The sequence below is a fragment of the Lissotriton helveticus genome, chromosome 10 (assembly GCF_964261635.1).
Source record: "Lissotriton helveticus chromosome 10, aLisHel1.1, whole genome shotgun sequence".
Classification (NCBI taxonomy): domain Eukaryota; kingdom Metazoa; phylum Chordata; class Amphibia; order Caudata; family Salamandridae; genus Lissotriton; species Lissotriton helveticus.
The window spans coordinates 446,762,149-446,781,551 of record NC_136071.1 but is presented as its reverse complement, the minus strand read 5'-3'; the positions used below and the strand labels follow the sequence as shown (position 1 = coordinate 446,781,551).

General features: G+C 48.0%; 1 protein-coding gene across 1 annotated transcript in view; it reads left to right on the top strand.

The window, feature by feature from the left end:
• The window catches only part of TELO2 (telomere maintenance 2), a 659,928-nt gene that overhangs the window by 165,630 nt on the left and 474,895 nt on the right, over positions 1 to 19,403 (top strand). Inside the window, exon 9 of the mRNA XM_078662940.1 lies at positions 18,394 to 18,530. Within this exon, the coding sequence (XP_078519066.1) occupies positions 18,394 to 18,530 (137 nt within the window). The remainder of the gene's footprint in view (positions 1 to 18,393; positions 18,531 to 19,403) is intronic.

Here is a 19,403-nt window from a genome sequence, read left to right as displayed (position 1 = left end):
GTTCCGTCTCCAAAACGGGGGTGACCTGTGTAATCTTGTTTTTCCATCCCAAATCGGATATCGTCGTATGCCATAATGAAACTGTAGTCGTGGTTGGGGTGTGCACTGTACCATTTTTCCTTCCCCCATACAGTACCCTTTGATAAGTCCCTGCTGTCATATTATATCTGTCCATCCTATAGACGGGTTCTGACACTGGCCAGTGTACCCAATGATTTGTGACTACTAGCTGGGAGGCCCAGTAGTAACTTTTGATTGCTGGGAGGACGATTCCTCCATCGTACCAGTTTTTCATGAGCATAGTCAATGAGATGCGGGGATGCCGGTATTCCAGAGAAGTGTCCAGACTTCTGACTCCACGGCCTGAAAATACTTGATTGGGACAGGGTATGGTGTGTTTTGTAGAGCGTAAACAAATCGGGGCAGGGCCAACATTTTATATAATGACGCCCTACCCAGCAACGTGTGTGGCAAGGTCTTCCAATGCTGCACATCGTCCTGTAAGCGATGGAGCGGGGGGGGAAAGCTGTTATTGTAAAATGCCACTGGATCTGGCGTGACATAAATCCCCAGGTATCAAAAGCCTTTGTGACAATCTTGGCTCCGCAGTGTATGGGCAGACTAGAACACCTCCTGGAAAGTATATAAATGAGTGATTTATCCCAATTTATAGTGTAACCAGAGTATTTTTGAAAAAGGGTTAATATGTGTAAGATTCTGTGTATTGAGATACGTGGTTTGGCCTAGTAGAGTCAAATGTCATATGCATAGAGGAAGATTCTATTCTCCCAGTCCGCAGTCCAATTTAGTTCCCTTATAAAGGGGTCTCCTCTAATTCATATTGCCAATGGTTCGAGGGCTAGAGCAAATATCAGCGGGGAAAGTGGACACCCCTGTCTCACCCCTTTCGGTAGGGTGAAAATTGCCGACCGGCCACCATTTACTGTCACTCTTGCAAGGGGCTCTGAGTAAAGGAGTCGTACCCATGACAGGAATTTCTTTCTGAAGCAATAGCGTTGAAGCGCCGCAAACAAGTAGGGCCTCTCAATCATATTGAAAGCCATTTTGACATCAAGGGACATTATCACTGCCTCCTCTCTTATGGTCCCCCCGCCCAGTACCCCATTAAGACGCCAAAGGTTGAGCGCAGTATTCCTGCCAGGCAGAAAGCCGGACTGATCAGGATGAATTAATTTATGGAGTAAGGGTGACAGCTGCGTGGCCAAGATTTTTGCCAGCATCTTCACCTCTGGGTTTAGCAAAGAGATCGGCCGGTATGAACCGCATCGCTCAGGAGGTTTCCCCTGCTTGTCGATCACTACCACATTGTCCAACCTTTGTGTTTCATGGAGGATCCCATTAGCCTTGATCACTTCTTCTTTGGTGAGGTCTAGCTCTTGTCCCTCTGTGTCATCAAGAGCAGGGAGTTTGAGGGTGGCTAGCAACTCCTGCACCTCTTCGTAGGTACATGTACCTGAAGGCTCATATATCCGTTTAAGGTGTTTTGCGAAGGCCTCCGCTATACTGTTCTTATCCTTAAGTCGTTCCCCCTCCTCTGTCTCAATCTCAGTCTCAAACACCAATCTAGTGGCCTGTTCAGGCTTGTCAAACCACACCAGCAATTTGTTCGCCTTGTCCCCTATCTCATATACACGACATTGCGTGGCGCGGCAATGAGCCTTAGCCGCCTCCTCGGCAATGTCTCTATAGTCTTTTTGCTTTAACAGCAATCTATGTTTGACGTCGGGGTTGCCAAGTTCACTAGCTCGCATTCTAATTGGGACATTTCTTCTTCTATCGTATGTAACGGCTTTGGCTTTTCTTTCTTGTATCCCGCAATCACTGATGCTCCCTGCCCACTGATCACTGTTTTATAAGCATCCCATACGTGGAGGCCAAGTCCACCGACCCATCATTCTCGTTAAAGTAATTTTCTGTTCCCTCAATGAGCCCCTCCCCTATAGACGGTACTCGTAAATACCAGAGGTTAAGTGTCATCTTGTTTCTCTGGGCGGAGTTGTTACCTCCATAATTTACTAAACTGAGGAATGGTCTGAGATACCTCTGGGAAGGTGTGCCACCTCCCTGAACATAGAGAGCTGTTCGGCTCTAGAAAATATATAATCGATTCTGGACAGACTACCATGAACTCCCCGAGTGGAAGGTATACTGGAGGGATGACGGGTTATAAGCTTTCCAAACATCCATCAGGCCCAGTGCTCTACCGGCCGGCCCTCCCCGTTTCGGTGGCTTCCTATCTAAGTCCCCATTCAGGGCCGCGTTACAATCCCCCCAATCAATGATTCACCCGCAGTTAATTTAAGTAACTGCTGCTCGAGGAGATTTTTCCTCAAGCGGCAGCTTTCTCAACGCGGACTGGTAGTTTCTCGCGACCACTCGCAATGAGAAACCAGACTTCCCCGCGTTGAGAATCTCGCAGGGAGGTTTATTTTCCAAGCTCGCGATCGGCAACTTGATGCTGCTGATCGCGAACAAGGAAAAAGTCTCGCCAGGATGTCATTTTGCTTGCTCGCGGTCGCCAACTTGACGTTGAGGACCGCGAGCAAGCAAAAAATGACCGCTGCACTACGCTACGCGTGTTCGCACTGTGTTACATGCAGTTCGCATAGGTTGCTCAGACTTAGCAAACTATGTGAGCGTAGCGTAGTGCTTTGCCCAGGCCTAATTTTCATCAGCGTGTGAGTCGTGATTACGGCCAGTTCATGTCGTGCTGTGTCGTGTCTCTTTCATGCCTGTCTGGCCAGTGGATGTGGTTGGTGGTTGTCATTGGTGGGATTTTGTCATCTAGTTAATATGTTTTTTCTTCGGCTAAATAATTTGCTATATTTTATCAAATTTAAAGAGGGGGAGGATGTATGATACATTTTATGGTATATTTATATACGCATCTTCTCAGTGCTTGTATATTTCGTGTTCTATGCTTTATCATCTTCTTTTCTTGTTCTTCTGTTCATTGCATCTACTTCATTTTTCGCATGTATATTTTTTCTTGTGTTTCTTATCTATATTTTCCTTAGTGCTTACTGTGGTTTTCGTTGTACAGTTTTCTGCATTTGTGTACTTTAGCATATTTCTTTTTTTATGGTGCTTAATGTTAAAACCTCCTTCAGGTTTGCAGTTTTGTTTTTTATGTTATTTAAGAGGGGAGGGTATGTAGTATCCTGTTTATATATTTTCCTTGGTACTTTATCTCCAGCTTCTCAGCCAGTGTGAATGTGCTGCGTGGAATGTTGGTGCGATGACATGAATTGAATTTTGGGATGCTTGTGAGGTTGGAGGATAGGCTGAGCAGTAGGCGGGCAGCTCCTGGTGGGGCTGATTCACATGAACATAACAACTTGTAACCAAGACTTTAATAAATCAACTGTAACTACATCTTGGCTACTGGGCTTACTTACTACACTATGCTTCATCGATCCTCCTATGACCCAACAGACCAAGGGCAAAAAGAATATCAAAAGGGAGAAGTAAGTTGTTTGAGTGGATGTTAAATGAAGGATTGATTATGTTTTTCATAAGAGGGATACCTCTGCCTTAATGCAGACAAAGCAACTTCATTAATTGTCTCGCTATTGATACCTCATACCAATGGTTACGTTGTGTCCACCAATGTCCTTTTACTCTCATTATGTATCATTAGAGTTGAACAATTAATTTAAAGAGCAAAGAGTGGATGGAATAAACATTTTTTGTGCAAAGGCATGGTGTTTCTTTGGAGAACACTACTCTAAGGGGAGTGTGGTGTTCATGATATAATTGAAGGCATGTCTGAGACTGTGAATGGATGGGAAGGAGATGATGTGAATGCTCTTGAATGCAGTGTTAGATTTTTGAGGCACACTGTTGGTGATTTAGTGTGCAATGAGTGCTGGGAGGCAATATACAGATCACTACATCACAATGCAGTAGCAGCAGACAAATTAGCTTCTTTATGTTTGCCTTTGACTATCTACAGCACTCCGCTGCCTTCTGGTTAGGTTTGAATATAGAAATATCATATATATATAAATACAAACATTTTTGGAGGGGGTATGTATTTGAATATGAACTGTGAGTAATCTTTATTTGGAGAAGGAAGAAAGACCTTTAAGACGTTACTTCATTTTCTCCCATTAATATGCCAGAGGAAGTATTTTGTCACTCCTCTACCATGATGAATTGTTTCTCCTGTCATGTCACCAATGGATGACATGGTGAAATAGGCAGGTAGTCTCCTGTGCAGTGACAGACAGCTTGTCAGGGTGCCAGCTTGCTTGAAAGAAATGTAAATGTGTGCAACTGGTTAATCTGCAAATGTAAAGGATGCTTAGAAGCCTGTTTTGGCTTTAATTGAGGTAATCACTTGAAGCTTCCGGATGACACAAATGTATTTTTTTTTGTTGTATTGTAAAGGAGTTATCATCTGAGCTGCTAGTGTGTGCTTGTAAAAGACAGTCGTAAAAGAAAAGTGCGCTGCATACTCTCTGGATATTACAAAATCTATATTTTTGAAGCACTTTTTTATCTTAAAACATTTGTGCGTATTTTGTTGCAACCTATCATATACTGTGTGTAGTGCAAGTTTAAAATGATGACTTACATATTCATAGCGCTTTCTGTCACAGACTAGGACCTTGTAGCACAGAACATACATAAGTCACTATTCTCCACTGCACCAACCAGGATTACATTCTGTAGTTCTCTGGTTACAGACACATACATCTGCAAGGCGTTAACTAATAGAGGTTTCGTAATGTACAATTGTGCATTTCCTTTTTAAAAAAATAAATTTTTTATTGGGTTTTTTAAACAGACACAAATGACATTTACCATTTGAACAATTTGCCTTGTCCATACAGGGTAACATTCCATTCGACTTAGATGCTGGTAGCGTGAATTCTAAAAGATTGAACATTCCTGATAAATCTATCGTAAAACATATAACATAGAACATATAACCGGTGGCGTTTTGAGCTGGGGGTGTCGGTCGGGCTGTAGTGAATTATGCATTTGAACAGCCCCCTATCTCATTGTCTACTCTGGGGGAAAGTAAAGAAGGGGGAGAGAGAGGTAGGATTCTAGGGGGAAGGGGGTGGTGGGGATGTCCTGCTCTGAGTGGGGGAGAGGTGCTGGGTTCTGCCACTGGTATTAACCAGCCCCTTCAAGGTGGGTCATACGGGTCTAGGAACCTATCCAGAGAGGTCCACTTTCCCCTATTGGGGTTTCTCCATGGTGTGTTACGTAGAGTTGTGTGGTCCGCTCCTCTCAAGAATGTCACCCAGTTGAGCCACCCCTTGAAGGTGGCTTTGGAGGTGTCCTTCCAGTTGGTAAGGACTATTTTAGCTGCTGCTGTTAATAGGAGGTCGAGGAGGATTCTGTCGTGTAGCGTGCATAGATCAGCTGTTATGAATGCGGTGGTAACTGAAAACTCTTCTTTAAGTGTGCACCCTAAGGCTTTGTTAATGAAGTTAAATACTTTGGCCCACATTTTTTTGACCTTTTGCAGTGGAAGATGAGATGTGCTAGGTCCCCCTGTTCTGTGTCACAGTTCCAGCATTGGTCGTGTTCCCTCAGGCCTATGGCCGCTAAGTGATTCGGGTTCCAGTAGATTTTGTGGAGCAGCCAGAATTTTGTCTGGGCAAGCACCTGGGAGACCATATTTTTTGCTGGGGCCGACTAGGGCGTGTGCCTTTCTTGTTCGGTCAGGGCGATGCCTAGCTCAGCCTCCCAGTAATTGGTTGTTTTGTTGTTAAGCTTGGAGGCGTTGGGGCGGAGTAGTTTGTAGATATGTGAGACTTGGTGGCCCACTTTGTTCAGGTTCTCCATATACTTGAAGATTGAGGGTACGTGTTTGGCTGTACCTGATTTGGTTAGGGCAGTTCTGATTTTAAGGAAGTTGTAGAGTTCAATGTCTGGTAAGTTGTCGCATTTGTAGCATGTTGAAGGTAGGGGGGTATCCCCCTCTTCCAGCTGGGCTGGTAATGAGATCCCTACTCTTTTCCATGCGTCTATGGTTAGGGGTTTCCCTCTATATTTTATTTTTGAGTTTCCCCACAGCGAGTCCCAGTGCGAGTTTTTGATACTATGTTTTACTTTTTGATCTACCTTGATCAGGGCGAGTCTGGTGTTTTTGAATATAGGGCTCATGTTTTGTGACTGTTTGTTTGTAGTGAGTAGTGTTAATAGGTCAAGGTTGTTGAGAATGGCCTTTTCAATCCTAAGCCAGACCGGCGTGTAATTCTGGGTGGGCCGGATCCAGTAGATCCCCTGTCTCGCTATAAATGCTGTGTGGAATGTTCTGTAATCTGCCAGGTTTAGGCCTCCTAGTTTTTTATGTAGTCGTAATTTCTTCAGGCCTATTCTCGTTTTTTTGTCTTGCCAAAGGAACTTGTTTAACAATTTGTCCGTTTTACGGAGGAAGTCATTGGTTAGTGTGAGTGGGAGCATTACCGACAGGTAATTGATCACCGGAGTGATCATCATCTTAATTGTATCTATTCTCCGCCACCAGAATATAAACTTGGGGGACCAGGCCTCCAAGAGCTTTTTTATTTTGTCTAGAATTACTTTCTCATTTTGGTCAAGTGTGGATTTGAGGTTTTTGCCGAATTGAATCCCTAGGTATTTGATGAAGCCGGGTTGCCAGACGAGTCCTGAGTTGTCAAGCACCTCTCTGGTGGTGTGGATATTGAGTGGCATACACTCCGATTTGTCTCTGTTAAGTTTATATCCTGAATGGGCTGACTATCTACCGATGGATTCCATGAGGGCTGGGATGGAGGATTTGGGGTCTTCTGTGACTATGAGGATGTCGTCCACGTAGTCGGCTAGTAGGGCTGTGGCCTCGTTGATAGTGACCCCCGCCAATTCTCTATTGGCTAGAATGTCTCTGATCAGAGGTTCTAGAGCCAGTAAGAATAGTGCGAGGGACAGGGGGCATCCCTGTCTTGTCCCGCGTTGTAGGGTGAATTGTTCTGAGACTCCCCCCGTTGATAGCTATTTGCACCTTGGGGTTTGCGTAAAGTGCCATCACTTTCCGCATGTAGTTATCTCCCAGGTTGTATGTCCTCATACACTGTTCTAGGAAGTGCCAGGACACTCTGTTGAAGGCTTTCTCTGCATCTAGAGTGATTGCCACCACTGGTTTGTTGGATTTGGTTGACTGTTCGAGGACATGGCAGAGGAGTCTTGCATTGACATGTGACATGCGTGTTTATAGGAAGCCTACTTGTGAGTTAATTATCAGTTGGGGAAGTAGCGCGTTGAGCCTTGTGGCTAGGATTTTGGCGTAGATTTTGCAGTCTAGGTTGATAAGAGATATGGGTCAGTAGTTCTGGGGACGTTGCTTGTCCTTGCCTTCCTTAGGGATAACTATTATGTTTGTGTGGAAAAACAGACGTCCCTACCTCGTCGGAATGGCGGTCTAGCCAGGGGTCCCTTACTCCCACAACGGGACGTGCAGCGTCCCTTGGCCATCGGACTTCCACTCTCTCTCTTCGCCCACAGGATCCACCAACCAACGAAGACCCGGAAACGGACAATCAGGATACCGGAAGTGAAACCCCCGTGGATGACCCGGAAACCAACCCTTCCGGAACCGGAAGCACGTCCACTACAGTCCGCCGGGAACATAGAAAAGCCGTGGGGACAGACGGTGCATCGTTCAGCCCAGCAGACTCGTGGCAGGAGACAGCGAACGGCGTGGAACCCCCGACGGAGAGCGGAAAGAAGGAGGAGATCGGAGAGAAGACGGAACGCGGAGAGGAGAACGAGGAAGAGGACCTGTGGTCGGAGGACTGGTGGCGACCTCCGGAGGTGGCTGGAGAGCGGCCGCAACTCGGATGAGAGTTGCGGCGGGGCACGTGAGTACCCTCTATCCTTTCTCCGTGTACCCTAGTGTAATTGGTGTATATACCTGTAAATATTGTCTATAGACCCTCACGAGCACCTTGCACCAGCCTTAGAATTAAGTACAGTATCACGGGCACTGTGTATACTCCCCCGCACTTGTCCCCGACACCTTCAAGCACTCTATACCCCTCCTCGCTACCTAAATGGTCTGATCCCCTCCTACCCTACCGCCCTCCCTCACGTTCGTTTTCTGGCCCATTCACTCCCCGGTGAAGGTGGAAGTACTCGGTAGTCCTTGCTGGACTGGACTAACCCCTATATTCTCTCTCCCCTGTATATCTCCGAGGAGCACCTTTCCCCGACGTTACCCTGACGACAACAGCCCAGCAGAGGACTACAACAGCGGCGTCTATCCTGCCTCAGAACTCACCCGTCTTGGCGCCTCCCTCCGGAACTCTTTCCCGTACCTCTGTTGAAAAAGACTTTGTGTGCCATACCTACGAATAAAATCCTTAACAATAGCTCACTACATTCGGCCTCCCAGCCTGTTATTCCGGTCCGCCCAGCCCACAACTCCACAGGTGGCGTCAGAAGTGGGATTCCCCCGGAAGCATGGAGGCCGCAGTCAAACACCTCGCGGAGAGCCAGGAGCAGCTTGGCAAGATGATGGAACGCTTTCTTAAAACTGCGGAAGATGACTGAGGACAACTCCATGATGTCCTAAAAGGACAGGGGACCGCACAGGACCAAGCCCTTGAGAAACTGACCACCGTCATGGGACAACAAAGACCCTTATCTTCCTTGCCATCAGTCGTCCTGCAAAAGTATGTGACGGGTGAAGATCCCGACTATTTTTTCACGAATTTCGAGCGCCTAGCCCAGGCTGCGGCTTGGCCTGCCGATCGATGGGGCCACTATCTGGGTCCTCTGTTAACTGGGGAACTGCAGGCAGCCTATCAGCAGGCCAATATACAGGGCCAGACACCCTACCAAGACATCAAAACCTGCATTCTGGAGAGACTGGGGATTGACGACGAAAAGTACAGGGTTCGTCTGCGACAGGCCAAAGAGGGTCCCCAGGAAATGCCACTGGCTCTCTCATTCCGGATACAGGACTTGGCGAACAGGTGGCTGAAACCGGCCACCGCCACCAAGGAGGAGATACTATCAAAAATATACCTGGAGCAGTACCTGGCGTCTCTACATCCGGCCACCCAAAAGTGGGTGAGACAGCACGCCCGCTTGACTCTTGATAGTGCGGTAGAGATCGCCAGTGCCTACAGTAGAGCCCAAGAATCACAAAGGGTCAAAGAGGAACCACATCCACGTATCCCACATGGTAGCCATTCCCATCCCCAAAGACCACCTCCCCCCGCGGTCAGAAGACCGGATCCGATACCCCTGATGCCCTACCCGGTCATGCCTCGACCCAACATGCCTGGTCCTCAGTGTTATCACTGCGGAGGGTTTGGACACATTGCTCGTGTGTGTCCTCAAAAGGAGGAGCCCATGGACATAGGAATGGCACGGAATTTTGTCTGTCTCACCAACGACGTAACCCCTCCGCCTTTCCGCTGTCCAGTGAGGATAGAGGGACACCGCCTGATGGCTTTAGCAGACACAGGGTGTAGACATAGCGTCCTACGACCCCAGGAACTACCCCATCCTGTCGGGCCAATGACTGGAACGGTCGCTATCAAATGTGTCCACGGCGACACCCGGAGTTACCCGACAGCCCGAGTGCGGGTACAACAACACTCAGATGAGGGGAGTATGCTAACTGTCGGTTTGGTGCCTAATCTCCCTGAACAAGCAATATTAGGCAGCGATTATAGTGGTCTTCCACATCTCCTGCAAGACACTACAGACTCTCTAAAGAAATGGTGGGCGGAGGCCCCGTTTCCCCAGGGTTCTCCTTCCGCGGACTCTCCATCCAAACCGGGGAAGACCAAGAAGCAAAAGAAAAGAGAGAAAAGGATCTTTACCGGTGCATACCCTGCTCAGATCGATGTTCACCCATGGGAAACAGACCGGGAATTCCGAGCTACCCAGCAAGAGGATCCCGTTTTGCAGGAAGCCTGGAATCATGCCCTGGACAATGAGGACCCATTGCAAGTAGGTCCTTACTTCTTTCGGAAGAATGGACTCCTCTACAGAAAAGGGGGACCACAACTCCCAACTCAGTTAGTCATCCCAGGATTGTTTCGGGACAAAGTCCTATATCTGGCTCACAGTCACTTGTTGGGAGGGCATTTCAGCAATGAAAAAACGGGGCAAACAATCCTTGACAAATTCTATTGGCCGGGCGTACACGGCCAGATAAAACAATACTGCAGGGAGTATCCGGTCTGCCAGAGAAACAGCCGGTATCGTCCCCCCCCGGGTTCCTCTCCAGCCCCTTCCTCTTATAGATGTGCCTTTCTCCCGGGTGGGTATGGACCTGATAGGACCTTTGCTACCCTCTAGGACGGGTTGTAGGTACGCTCTGGTGTTGGTGGATTATGCTACCCGGTTCCCGGAAGCCGTCCCTTTGAAACATCCCACTACCCAAAACATCGCCAAGGCCCTCATCTCCATCTTCAGTAGAGTAGGGTTCCCTCGGGAGATCTTAACAGATCAAGGTACGCCTTTTGTGTCCTCCCTCATGCGTCAAGTATGCGCCCATCTGGGAATTAAACAAATAAGAACGTCGGCGTACCACCCCCAGACAGACGGGTTGGTGGAACGTTATAATGCCACATTAAAGACCACCCTCAAGAAGCTCCTGGGCCTTGAGAGCAAAAGGTGGGAGGAGATGCTTCCCCTTGCCCTCTTCGCCATCCGTTGCAAAGTGCAAAGTAGCACCGGGTACTCACCATATGAATTGTTATATGGACGAGCCCCCAGGACCCTGTTAGACATGGCTCGCGAGGCATGGGAAGCTGAGCCAGATCGTACTCGTCCCCTCCCTGAGTATGTTGACAATCTCCGAACCCACTTAACACAAATCAGAGAGATAGTGAGACAGAACATGGTAGCCGCTCAGGTCACCCAGAAACAACAGTATAACAAGGGAACCAAGGCCCGTTCCTTCAAATTGGGAGACCTGGTTTTGTTACTTCTACCCTCGTCCGACCATAAACTATTGGGTCAGTGGCAGGGCCCGTTCCCGATCTTAAGACAGGTGACTCCCGTCACCTACGAACTCGAGATGGATGCCACCCGAGGGGTCACCCAGATCTACCATGTAAACTTGTTAAAGAAATGGGAGGTGCCCCTCCCTGTCCTGACGAGCACTCCCTCCCTTCCATTTGAAGGGTGTATGGACCCAGACCTCCCTGAAAGTAATAAACAAGACCTCAGACGGGTCTTATCCTCTGTTCAATCAGTGTTTTCTTCCCTACCCGGGCACTCCACCATCGTGGAGCACGCAATCCACACAGAAACAGGGAAAACAGTGCGCCAAAGACCCTACCGTATCCCTGAAGCACGAAGAGCTGTCATAAAAGAAGAGACGACCCAGATGTTGAAAATGGGCATAATTGAACCGTCCAACAGCAGTTGGAATTCCCCTATCGTTTTAGTACCCAAACCAGATGGTTCTACGCGCTTCTGCATCGATTTCAGGGAGGTGAACAAGATCTCTGCCTTTGATTCCTATCCCCTACCTCGAGTAGACGAGATGGTGGAGCGTATAGGCAAAGCCAAATATATCAGTACCCTGGACTTATGCAAAGGGTACTGGCAGATCCCCTTAAAACCCGAAGATAAGCCGAAAACGGCGTTTTCAACCCCTGAGGGTTTGTTCCAGTTCAGGGTGATGCCCTTTGGGCTTCATGGAGCCCCGGCAACTTTCCAGAGGGCTATGAACCTGGTCTTACGACCCCATGCCAGCTATGCCGGGGCGTACTTAGACGACATAGTCATTTATAGTGACAGCTGGGAACAACACCTACACCATTTGCAAACAGTAGTACACTCCCTTGGTAATCACGGCTTTACCATCAACCCCGCCAAGACCACCTTGGCGGCCCAAAGTGTGAAATATCTGGGTTATCTGTTGGGGGAAGGGGTCATTCGTCCCCAAGACAATAAGATCCAGGCCATTCATTCCATACCCTTCCCTCACACCAAAAGAGAACTTCGTGCTTTTCTCGGGTTGCTGGGGTATTACAGAAGATTTATACCCAACTTTTCCCAGATTGCAGCTCCCCTGACCGACCTATTGAAAAAAGCCTCCAGAACCGAAGAGAAGTTACAGCAACCCACTCCCCAACTGCTGCAAGCCTTCGACCTACTCAAGCAGTCCCTGCTGTCAGAACCCGTGTTAATCAGTCCTGACTACTCACAACCATTCATCCTGCAGACAGACGCTTCCGATCAGGGTTTGGGGGCAGTTCTGTCACAGAAAGACGCAAGAGGGGTCGAGAAACCGATTCTATATCTCAGCCAGAAACTCTTCCCCCGTGAGCAAAACTACGCGGTCGTAGAGAAAGAGGCTCTAGCGATTAAATGGGCTGTGGATAGTCTCCGGTATTATTTAGAGGGCCGTGAGTTCCTCTTGTATACGGACCACGCCCCACTCGAGTGGATGGCCCGCAACCGGGGCCACAACGACCGGGTTCTGAGGTGGTTTCTTGCTCTACAGCCCTTCCGTTTCAGAACACTACACCGAAAGGGACTAGACCAGGGCAATGCTGATTACCTATCACGTTATCCAACTCCTTCCAGCCCTACTAATAAGACAGCTAGGGAAAGGGGATGTGGAAAAACAGACGTCCCTACCTCGTCGGAATGGCGGTCTAGCCAGGGGTCCCTTACTCCCACAACGGGACGTGCAGCGTCCCTTGGCCATCGGACTTCCACTCTCTCTCTTCGCCCACAGGATCCACCAACCAACGAAGACCCGGAAACGGACAATCAGGATACCGGAAGTGAAACCCCCGTGGATGACCCGGAAACCAACCCTTCCGGAACCGGAAGCACGTCCACTACAGTCCGCCGGGAACATAGAAAAGCCGTGGGGACAGACGGTGCATCGTTCAGCCCAGCAGACTCGTGGCAGGAGACAGCGAACGGCGTGGAACCCCCGACGGAGAGCGGAAAGAAGGAGGAGATCGGAGAGAAGACGGAACGCGGAGAGGAGAACGAGGAAGAGGACCTGTGGTCGGAGGACTGGTGGCGACCTCCGGAGGTGGCTGGAGAGCGGCCGCAACTCGGATGAGAGTTGCGGCGGGGCACGTGAGTACCCTCTATCCTTTCTCCGTGTACCCTAGTGTAATTAGTGTATATACCTGTAAATATTGTTTATAGACCCTCACGAGCACCTTGCACCAGCCTTAGAATTAAGTACAGTATCACGGGCACTGTGTATACTCCCCTGCACTTGTCCCCGACACCTTCAAGCACTCTATACCCCTCCTCGCTACCTAAATGGTCTGATCCCCTCCTACCCTACCGCCCTCCCTCACGTTCGTTTTCTGGCCCATTCACTCCCCGGTGAAGGTGGAAGTACTCGGTAGTCCTTGCTGGACTGGACTAACCCCTATATTCTCTCTCCCCTGTATATCTCCGAGGAGCACCTTTCCCCGACGTTACCCTGACGACAACAGCCCAGCAGAGGACTACAACAGCGGCGTCTATCCTGCCTCAGAACTCACCCGTCTTGGCGCCTCCCTCCGGAACTCTTTCCCGTACCTCTGTTGAAAAAGACTTTGTGTGCCATACCTACGAATAAAATCCTTAACAATAGCTCACTACATTCGGCCTCCCAGCCTGTTATTCCGGTCCGCCCAGCCCACAACTCCACAGTTTGCTTCCGCCATAGAGTTCGACACTCTACCCCCCCCCCCCCCCGCGCAAGTATTGAAGACCTTTTTCTTGGTTGGGTTTAGTTGTGTCCTAAAGCTTTTGTAGAAGGAGGCTGTGTAGCCATCCAGGCCCGGGGCCTTGTTGTCTTTAAGTGAGTTAATTGCCATCTCAATTCGGCAGCACTTATTTCCCTACCAAGTGTCAGTGCCTCCTCGTTTGATATCTTAGGGAGGTATAATCTGTTTAGGTATTCTGTGACCCCGTCCTGGTCAAGTGTCTCTCCTATAGAGTTCCTGGTAGAACTCCCCGAACGTGCGCAGGATGTCTTTGTGTTGAGTGTGTGTGTTGTTGTGTGAGTCAGTGATGGATGATAGGGTGTGTTGTCTCTGTTTGTATTTCAGGTATGACGCTAAGTATTTCCCTGCCTTGTTGGCCTCGCAGAGGTTGATCTGTTTGTATTTGTTAATCCACAGTCCTGCTCTTTCGATCAGGATTTTTGTTGTATTCGTATTTTTTTTCCGTTAGCTCCTTTAGTGCTTTAGCATTACTTATATCTTTGATGTGGGTCTCCTCCAGGTTTTTGATGTCAGTTTCTAATTGGTCTAGGTGAAGTCTTGTTCCGTTTTGCCATAATGTCAATTAGTGTCCCTCTGACTCTCGCTTTTAGTGCGTCCCTCACGGTGTTGGGATCCATGTCCTGCGTGTCATTGTGTTCTATGTATTCAATAATGGCCTGCTCTATTTTAGACTTGTCTTCTTGGTTTGCTAGGGCTGCGTTGTTAAAACTCCTGTGTCCGTTGTGACGGCCCGACAATTGCAAACTGATGCAGGAGTGGTCTGAGATAGTCCTTGCCGATATCTCCGTGTGGTCTATTAGATGGGTGTGAGAGCCTGATATTAGGATGTAGTCTATTCTACTGTAAGAGTTGTGTGGGTTGGAGTAAAAGGTATAGTCTCTGGTGTCCGGGTGTTGTTTCCGCCATGGGTCCTTCAGGTTGAATCTGTTGCATATGTTTATTAGAGTGTTGTGTGAGGCTGATGGGAGGGTGTGGGCCTGTGATTGTCTGTCCAGGGTGTAGTCAAGTGCTAAGTTGAAGTCGCTCGGCAACACTGTCATGTTGTTTTGGGGTCCTGCCTCTAGTCTACTAGAGACTCCCTCCCAGTATGCAGTGTCATCTGTGTTTGGGGCATAGACGTTCACTACCTGGAAAGTTTCGCCCCCTCTTTTCAATTGTGTTACTAGTAGCCTACCTGCATCGTCGTGCTGATGGTCGTCTATGGTTATTCTCCAGTTCTTGTTTATGATTGTAATCACCCCTCGTTTTTTCCCTGTTGCTGGGGAGTATGCCACCTGACCTATCCATCGTGCCTTGACCCTTGACGCGTCTACTAGAGATAACTTGGTTTCCTGTAATAGTATGAGGTCGCCTTTAGTCTTGGCTAGGTAGTCTAGGATCTTCTTTCTCTTGACTGGGTGGTTAAGCCCCTTAATATTGAGGGAGACTATCTTCAGGTTAGTTAACAGGGGGGAGCTGCTGTTATGTGTCATAACTTAGGCTATATGTGTGTCGCGATTAGCCCCCGTTCCCCAATGTGGGGTGCGCGCCCTGTCCTTTAGTTTTGCTGGTGAGTCTCTTGTAAGTGTCGGGCTCCCTCCATGTATCCTTTCACTGGTTAGGAGCTGTGTGCCATAAAACCTTATTCCCGTGTATCTGGTTTAGTGTGGGTATGTGGAAAGCAGGAAATAAAAAGATTTGGGTATAGTATGGGATGTCTGAGTAGGCAAGAGACCTAGATAGTGGGGGTAAGACAGACAGGACGAACTAGACGAACTGGACAGGCCAGACGAACAAGACAGACGGACACTAATCTTCTTCTCCCTCCTCCCCATCCCCACCCCGTTCCCCCCTCTCCCCTTCCCCCAACCCCGATCCTTGCACGCTGAACGTGCGACGGCAAGATCCTCGATCCGCCTTCCTGAGATTGTTACGTTTGGTACCCAACCTGTTTCTCGTAGGGTACCCCTAGTAAGTCTATCATGTAGTCCCATATTGGTAGCCATTGCTTTCGTGATTCTGATTAGCAAGGAATACCCCCCGCTGTTCCCTCTATCCTTAATGCGGCCTCGGTGGCCCCTTGTTAGAAAAAACTGTGACAAAAGGATATATAGTTACAGTGTTTGTGGATCAACAGTCTTGAGGTAGCTTCATTTACTTTGTAAATTGCTGAGGTAGGTGGTTGCCCTAAGGTAGCTGTGGTTAATTGTCTTGACTGAGTCTCTTAAACATCTGTGCTATGCATGATCAGTCTGTTCTTGGCTCTGGCGACGCTCTCCTCTTACTCAATCCTGGTTGTGTGGTCTCCATGTCTTGTTGTGCCGGTGCCAGAAGGTATCTGCTAAGGTCCTTGGGATCTTCCAAGACTATTGACTTCCCCTTGTTGATAATCTTCAACTTCGTGGCCCCCACAAATGAAAACACAATGTTTTCTTTCCTTAATCTGTCTCTCTGGGTCAGGAAACCCTTTCTTATGTCGACTGTGCTCTTGGAGTAGTCTTGGGTTAAGATTATCCTATGGCCATTCCATTGCATGTTCTGATTTTTCCTAGCTATTCCAAAGATAGCTTCCGTGTGTTGTGAGCGTAAGGGTTTGCATATAATTGGACGCAAGCTCTGCCTGTTTGGTGTTTTGAAGGCTGGGACCCTATAGGCCTTGTCAAGTTCAAAAGGTTAGTCAAGTTTGACATTCATGAGTTTGGGAATCAGTTCTTCGATGAGGGCCATGCATGATCCTGCTTTATCTTCTTCTCCTTCTGGTACGCCAAGGATTCTTATATGCCCCTTCCTGTTGCGATCATCCAGCTCCGCTGTCTGCCTCAGAAGTGCAGCTGTGGTCTTAGATAAGGTATTTATGGCCTTGTTGGTATGTTAGTTAGTGTCCTCAATGTCTTTGACCCTCTGTTCCAGCGCTGTAAGCCTGTTGTTCGCTGCGTGGATATCAGCCCTGACTGCTGCTAGTTCTAGTTGGATTGCGTCGGTGGTCAGTTTGGTTGATTTGGCTAGGTCGTGCACTTCAGCTAGTTTTTTCAGGATCATATCAAGAGTGGCGGTCTGCCCTTTGTTTTATGGGAGAGTGTGATAGAGTCGCTCTTGTTCTTCTTCGGTTGCTGGTGTATTTTACCCTCATTCCCTGCCATTGTTGGTAGGCCTCTCTTTGTTTGCCTTAGCACGTATCTCTTGTCAACTTTCTGCTCAGTTGGACGATTCTTTTGTCTCCCGGTTGGCGTGGGTTGGGCCCCTTATTTGAGCCCTAGTGGGGTTTTCTCTGAGACTGGTTTAGATGTTTGTTTCTCTCTTACTCCTGTGCCCTTGTGCACCTTTTGTTCCCCCCACTGGTCTCGTCGGGCCTGAGATGACCTGGTTGATCTTGGTGGTGCCACTTTCCTTAGTCGCTGTTTCTTGGTTAATATCGCCTGTAGGAGCTGTTGTTAATGTAGGGTTGTTACCTCTTGCTTTCGCTTGGGATCTTGGACCTCTTCTTGGTGGCCGCAGGATTCTGCTGGAAGCCCGACGGTCTTATTACAGTGCCCACAGGGACTCTTTAGCCTCTAGTGGCCCACAGAGCGGTTCATTTATTGTGTTCCTCGGAGCTTGTGTCACGCTTGTGCTCCGGCCCTCTGCTCCGGCCCTTTGCCCTCGGTGGTGCCTCCTTTGTTGCGCGCCTGTCTGAATTGTCACTTTTTGTGTCATCCCCCGGCGCGGGATTAGCTTTGTTGTTGCACCAGATTCGCTTTTCTGCACCCGCTGCACTTCAGGGGGTTCGAGGGAGCTCACCCCGTTTTTCACAAAATGGCGGGTCCCGATGTGCGCATGCAGTTTCGTTTTTTGTGATTTTGCGCGGTGCTTTGCTTCTCTTGGCTTTTATCGCCTCTGCCCTGGCCCCATTGCTCACTACAGCATTACAGTTCCCATACTTTTCTTAATATACTTCGACCACTGATAACATTATTTCTGGTCCACACAACATCTGGCCAAAAGGGTTAATTGCCACACAGGAATTATAATATTGTTAGGTGCTATGTCTACGAGTCAGTTCACATGAACACAAAATTAGTATAAATAACAATTCACTTTCTATAGTAAAGATTCAAAGAATGTAGGCTTCAGGTCCCAAAGAATGAACCTTTCATAATGACAGGTACTGTGTCGTTTCTGCATGATTAAAAACACAGTTGGTAAAAACACCCTTGTGGCAGCAGAGATGATGATTGTGACTTGGTATAAAGTTATCAGAGCACTGTTGGGGAATTGGAAAGCAAATCAATAATGGATATGGCCAAGTAAAAACCCAAGAAAGACCCCTGCTCATGTAATGACCGTGCATAAGTGAGTCATATGTAAAGAAATATCAACTTTAAAATAGAATTGTGAAGCATCGCAATTTAAATTAATCTGTTCTTACATGTAAACTAAGGATCTTGAGAAGATTTCTAATGTTTGGTTGACAGGTGAGATAATCTGGTATCAAATAGCATGATTCCTTGCGATGTTCTGAGAATCATTACAAATTGTGAATTAGAAAAACCAATTATATTGTAATAGAGAGTTCATAAACATCAAAGAGTTAGGATATCAAGGTGCTTTGTCTTCTTTCCATTATGTCATCATAAGTAAAGCCAACAGCGTTAGAAACAGTGTCACATCGGATGGTTTGCATGGGTCTTCATTCTGGCTTAAAACCTTGTTCTTTCAGAGCTTCTGGAAAGCATGATGGCTGGTGTGCAGTGCCACCTAGACAGCAGTGCACCCCAGGTGCGCCGGCTTGGGATGATTGTAGCAGAAAGCATCAGTGCACTCATCAACACAGAGGGGCCCTGCCTTAAATTCGAGGTAAGGCTCTTGAACAGCTTGATAGGACGTTGTTTGTAGTGCTGTTATGCTGTCTTTTGTGACTGACGGATGCAACCCATCACAATCGTGGCTTTGTCTTTGAATGACTTGCACTAACACATCTTTAGTTGCTACTTCTTTTCACTGTGTGTTATGTGCTGCTCATGGCAAGAGGAGGGTGTCTTTATTCAGCATTAGTTGATCAGTCTCTCAACGTTTTACATTTGCAATGCTTTCTTTTTGCTGAATGAATGTCTCTATGTATAATTGTGTATATGCTGTGTTTTTGTTCGTCGCCAGGCTAATGCATTGGCGGCTATGGGGACGGGGGTGGGGGGAGCAGACGTACCGCCACTGAACATACACACACCATAACAAACTAGGGTGCATATACAGACACTTAAATGGACACGCATATACACACAAGTGCACAAACACAATAGTGAAACTGGTCACGCATACACACACAGAAACACACACACACACGTCCAGGCCAGAGAGGGGTAAGAGCAAAGATTAATCCACTGGCACAAACATAGACAAGCATGCACACAAGCACGGGTACACGGAGCCACCCGAGCGCTGGTGAGCATTCTCGGGCACATGCAGGATTATACACAGATACAGAGAAACACACACACAAATAAATATAAACATAGATGCACTTGTGCACAAAAAGATAAACACACAGCTACAGCATCACACACAAACTCATGTGCACGGATATACACACTCACAAACATATGAGCTATGTGCACACAAACTATAAATCACTTACTTGGCTCGCACGTCCTCGCTCCTCATGATCTTCTTCTCCACTCCAGCATGGGCCCAGTCAACTCCCGTAACCAATCCTGGCGCTGCTCTCATGCT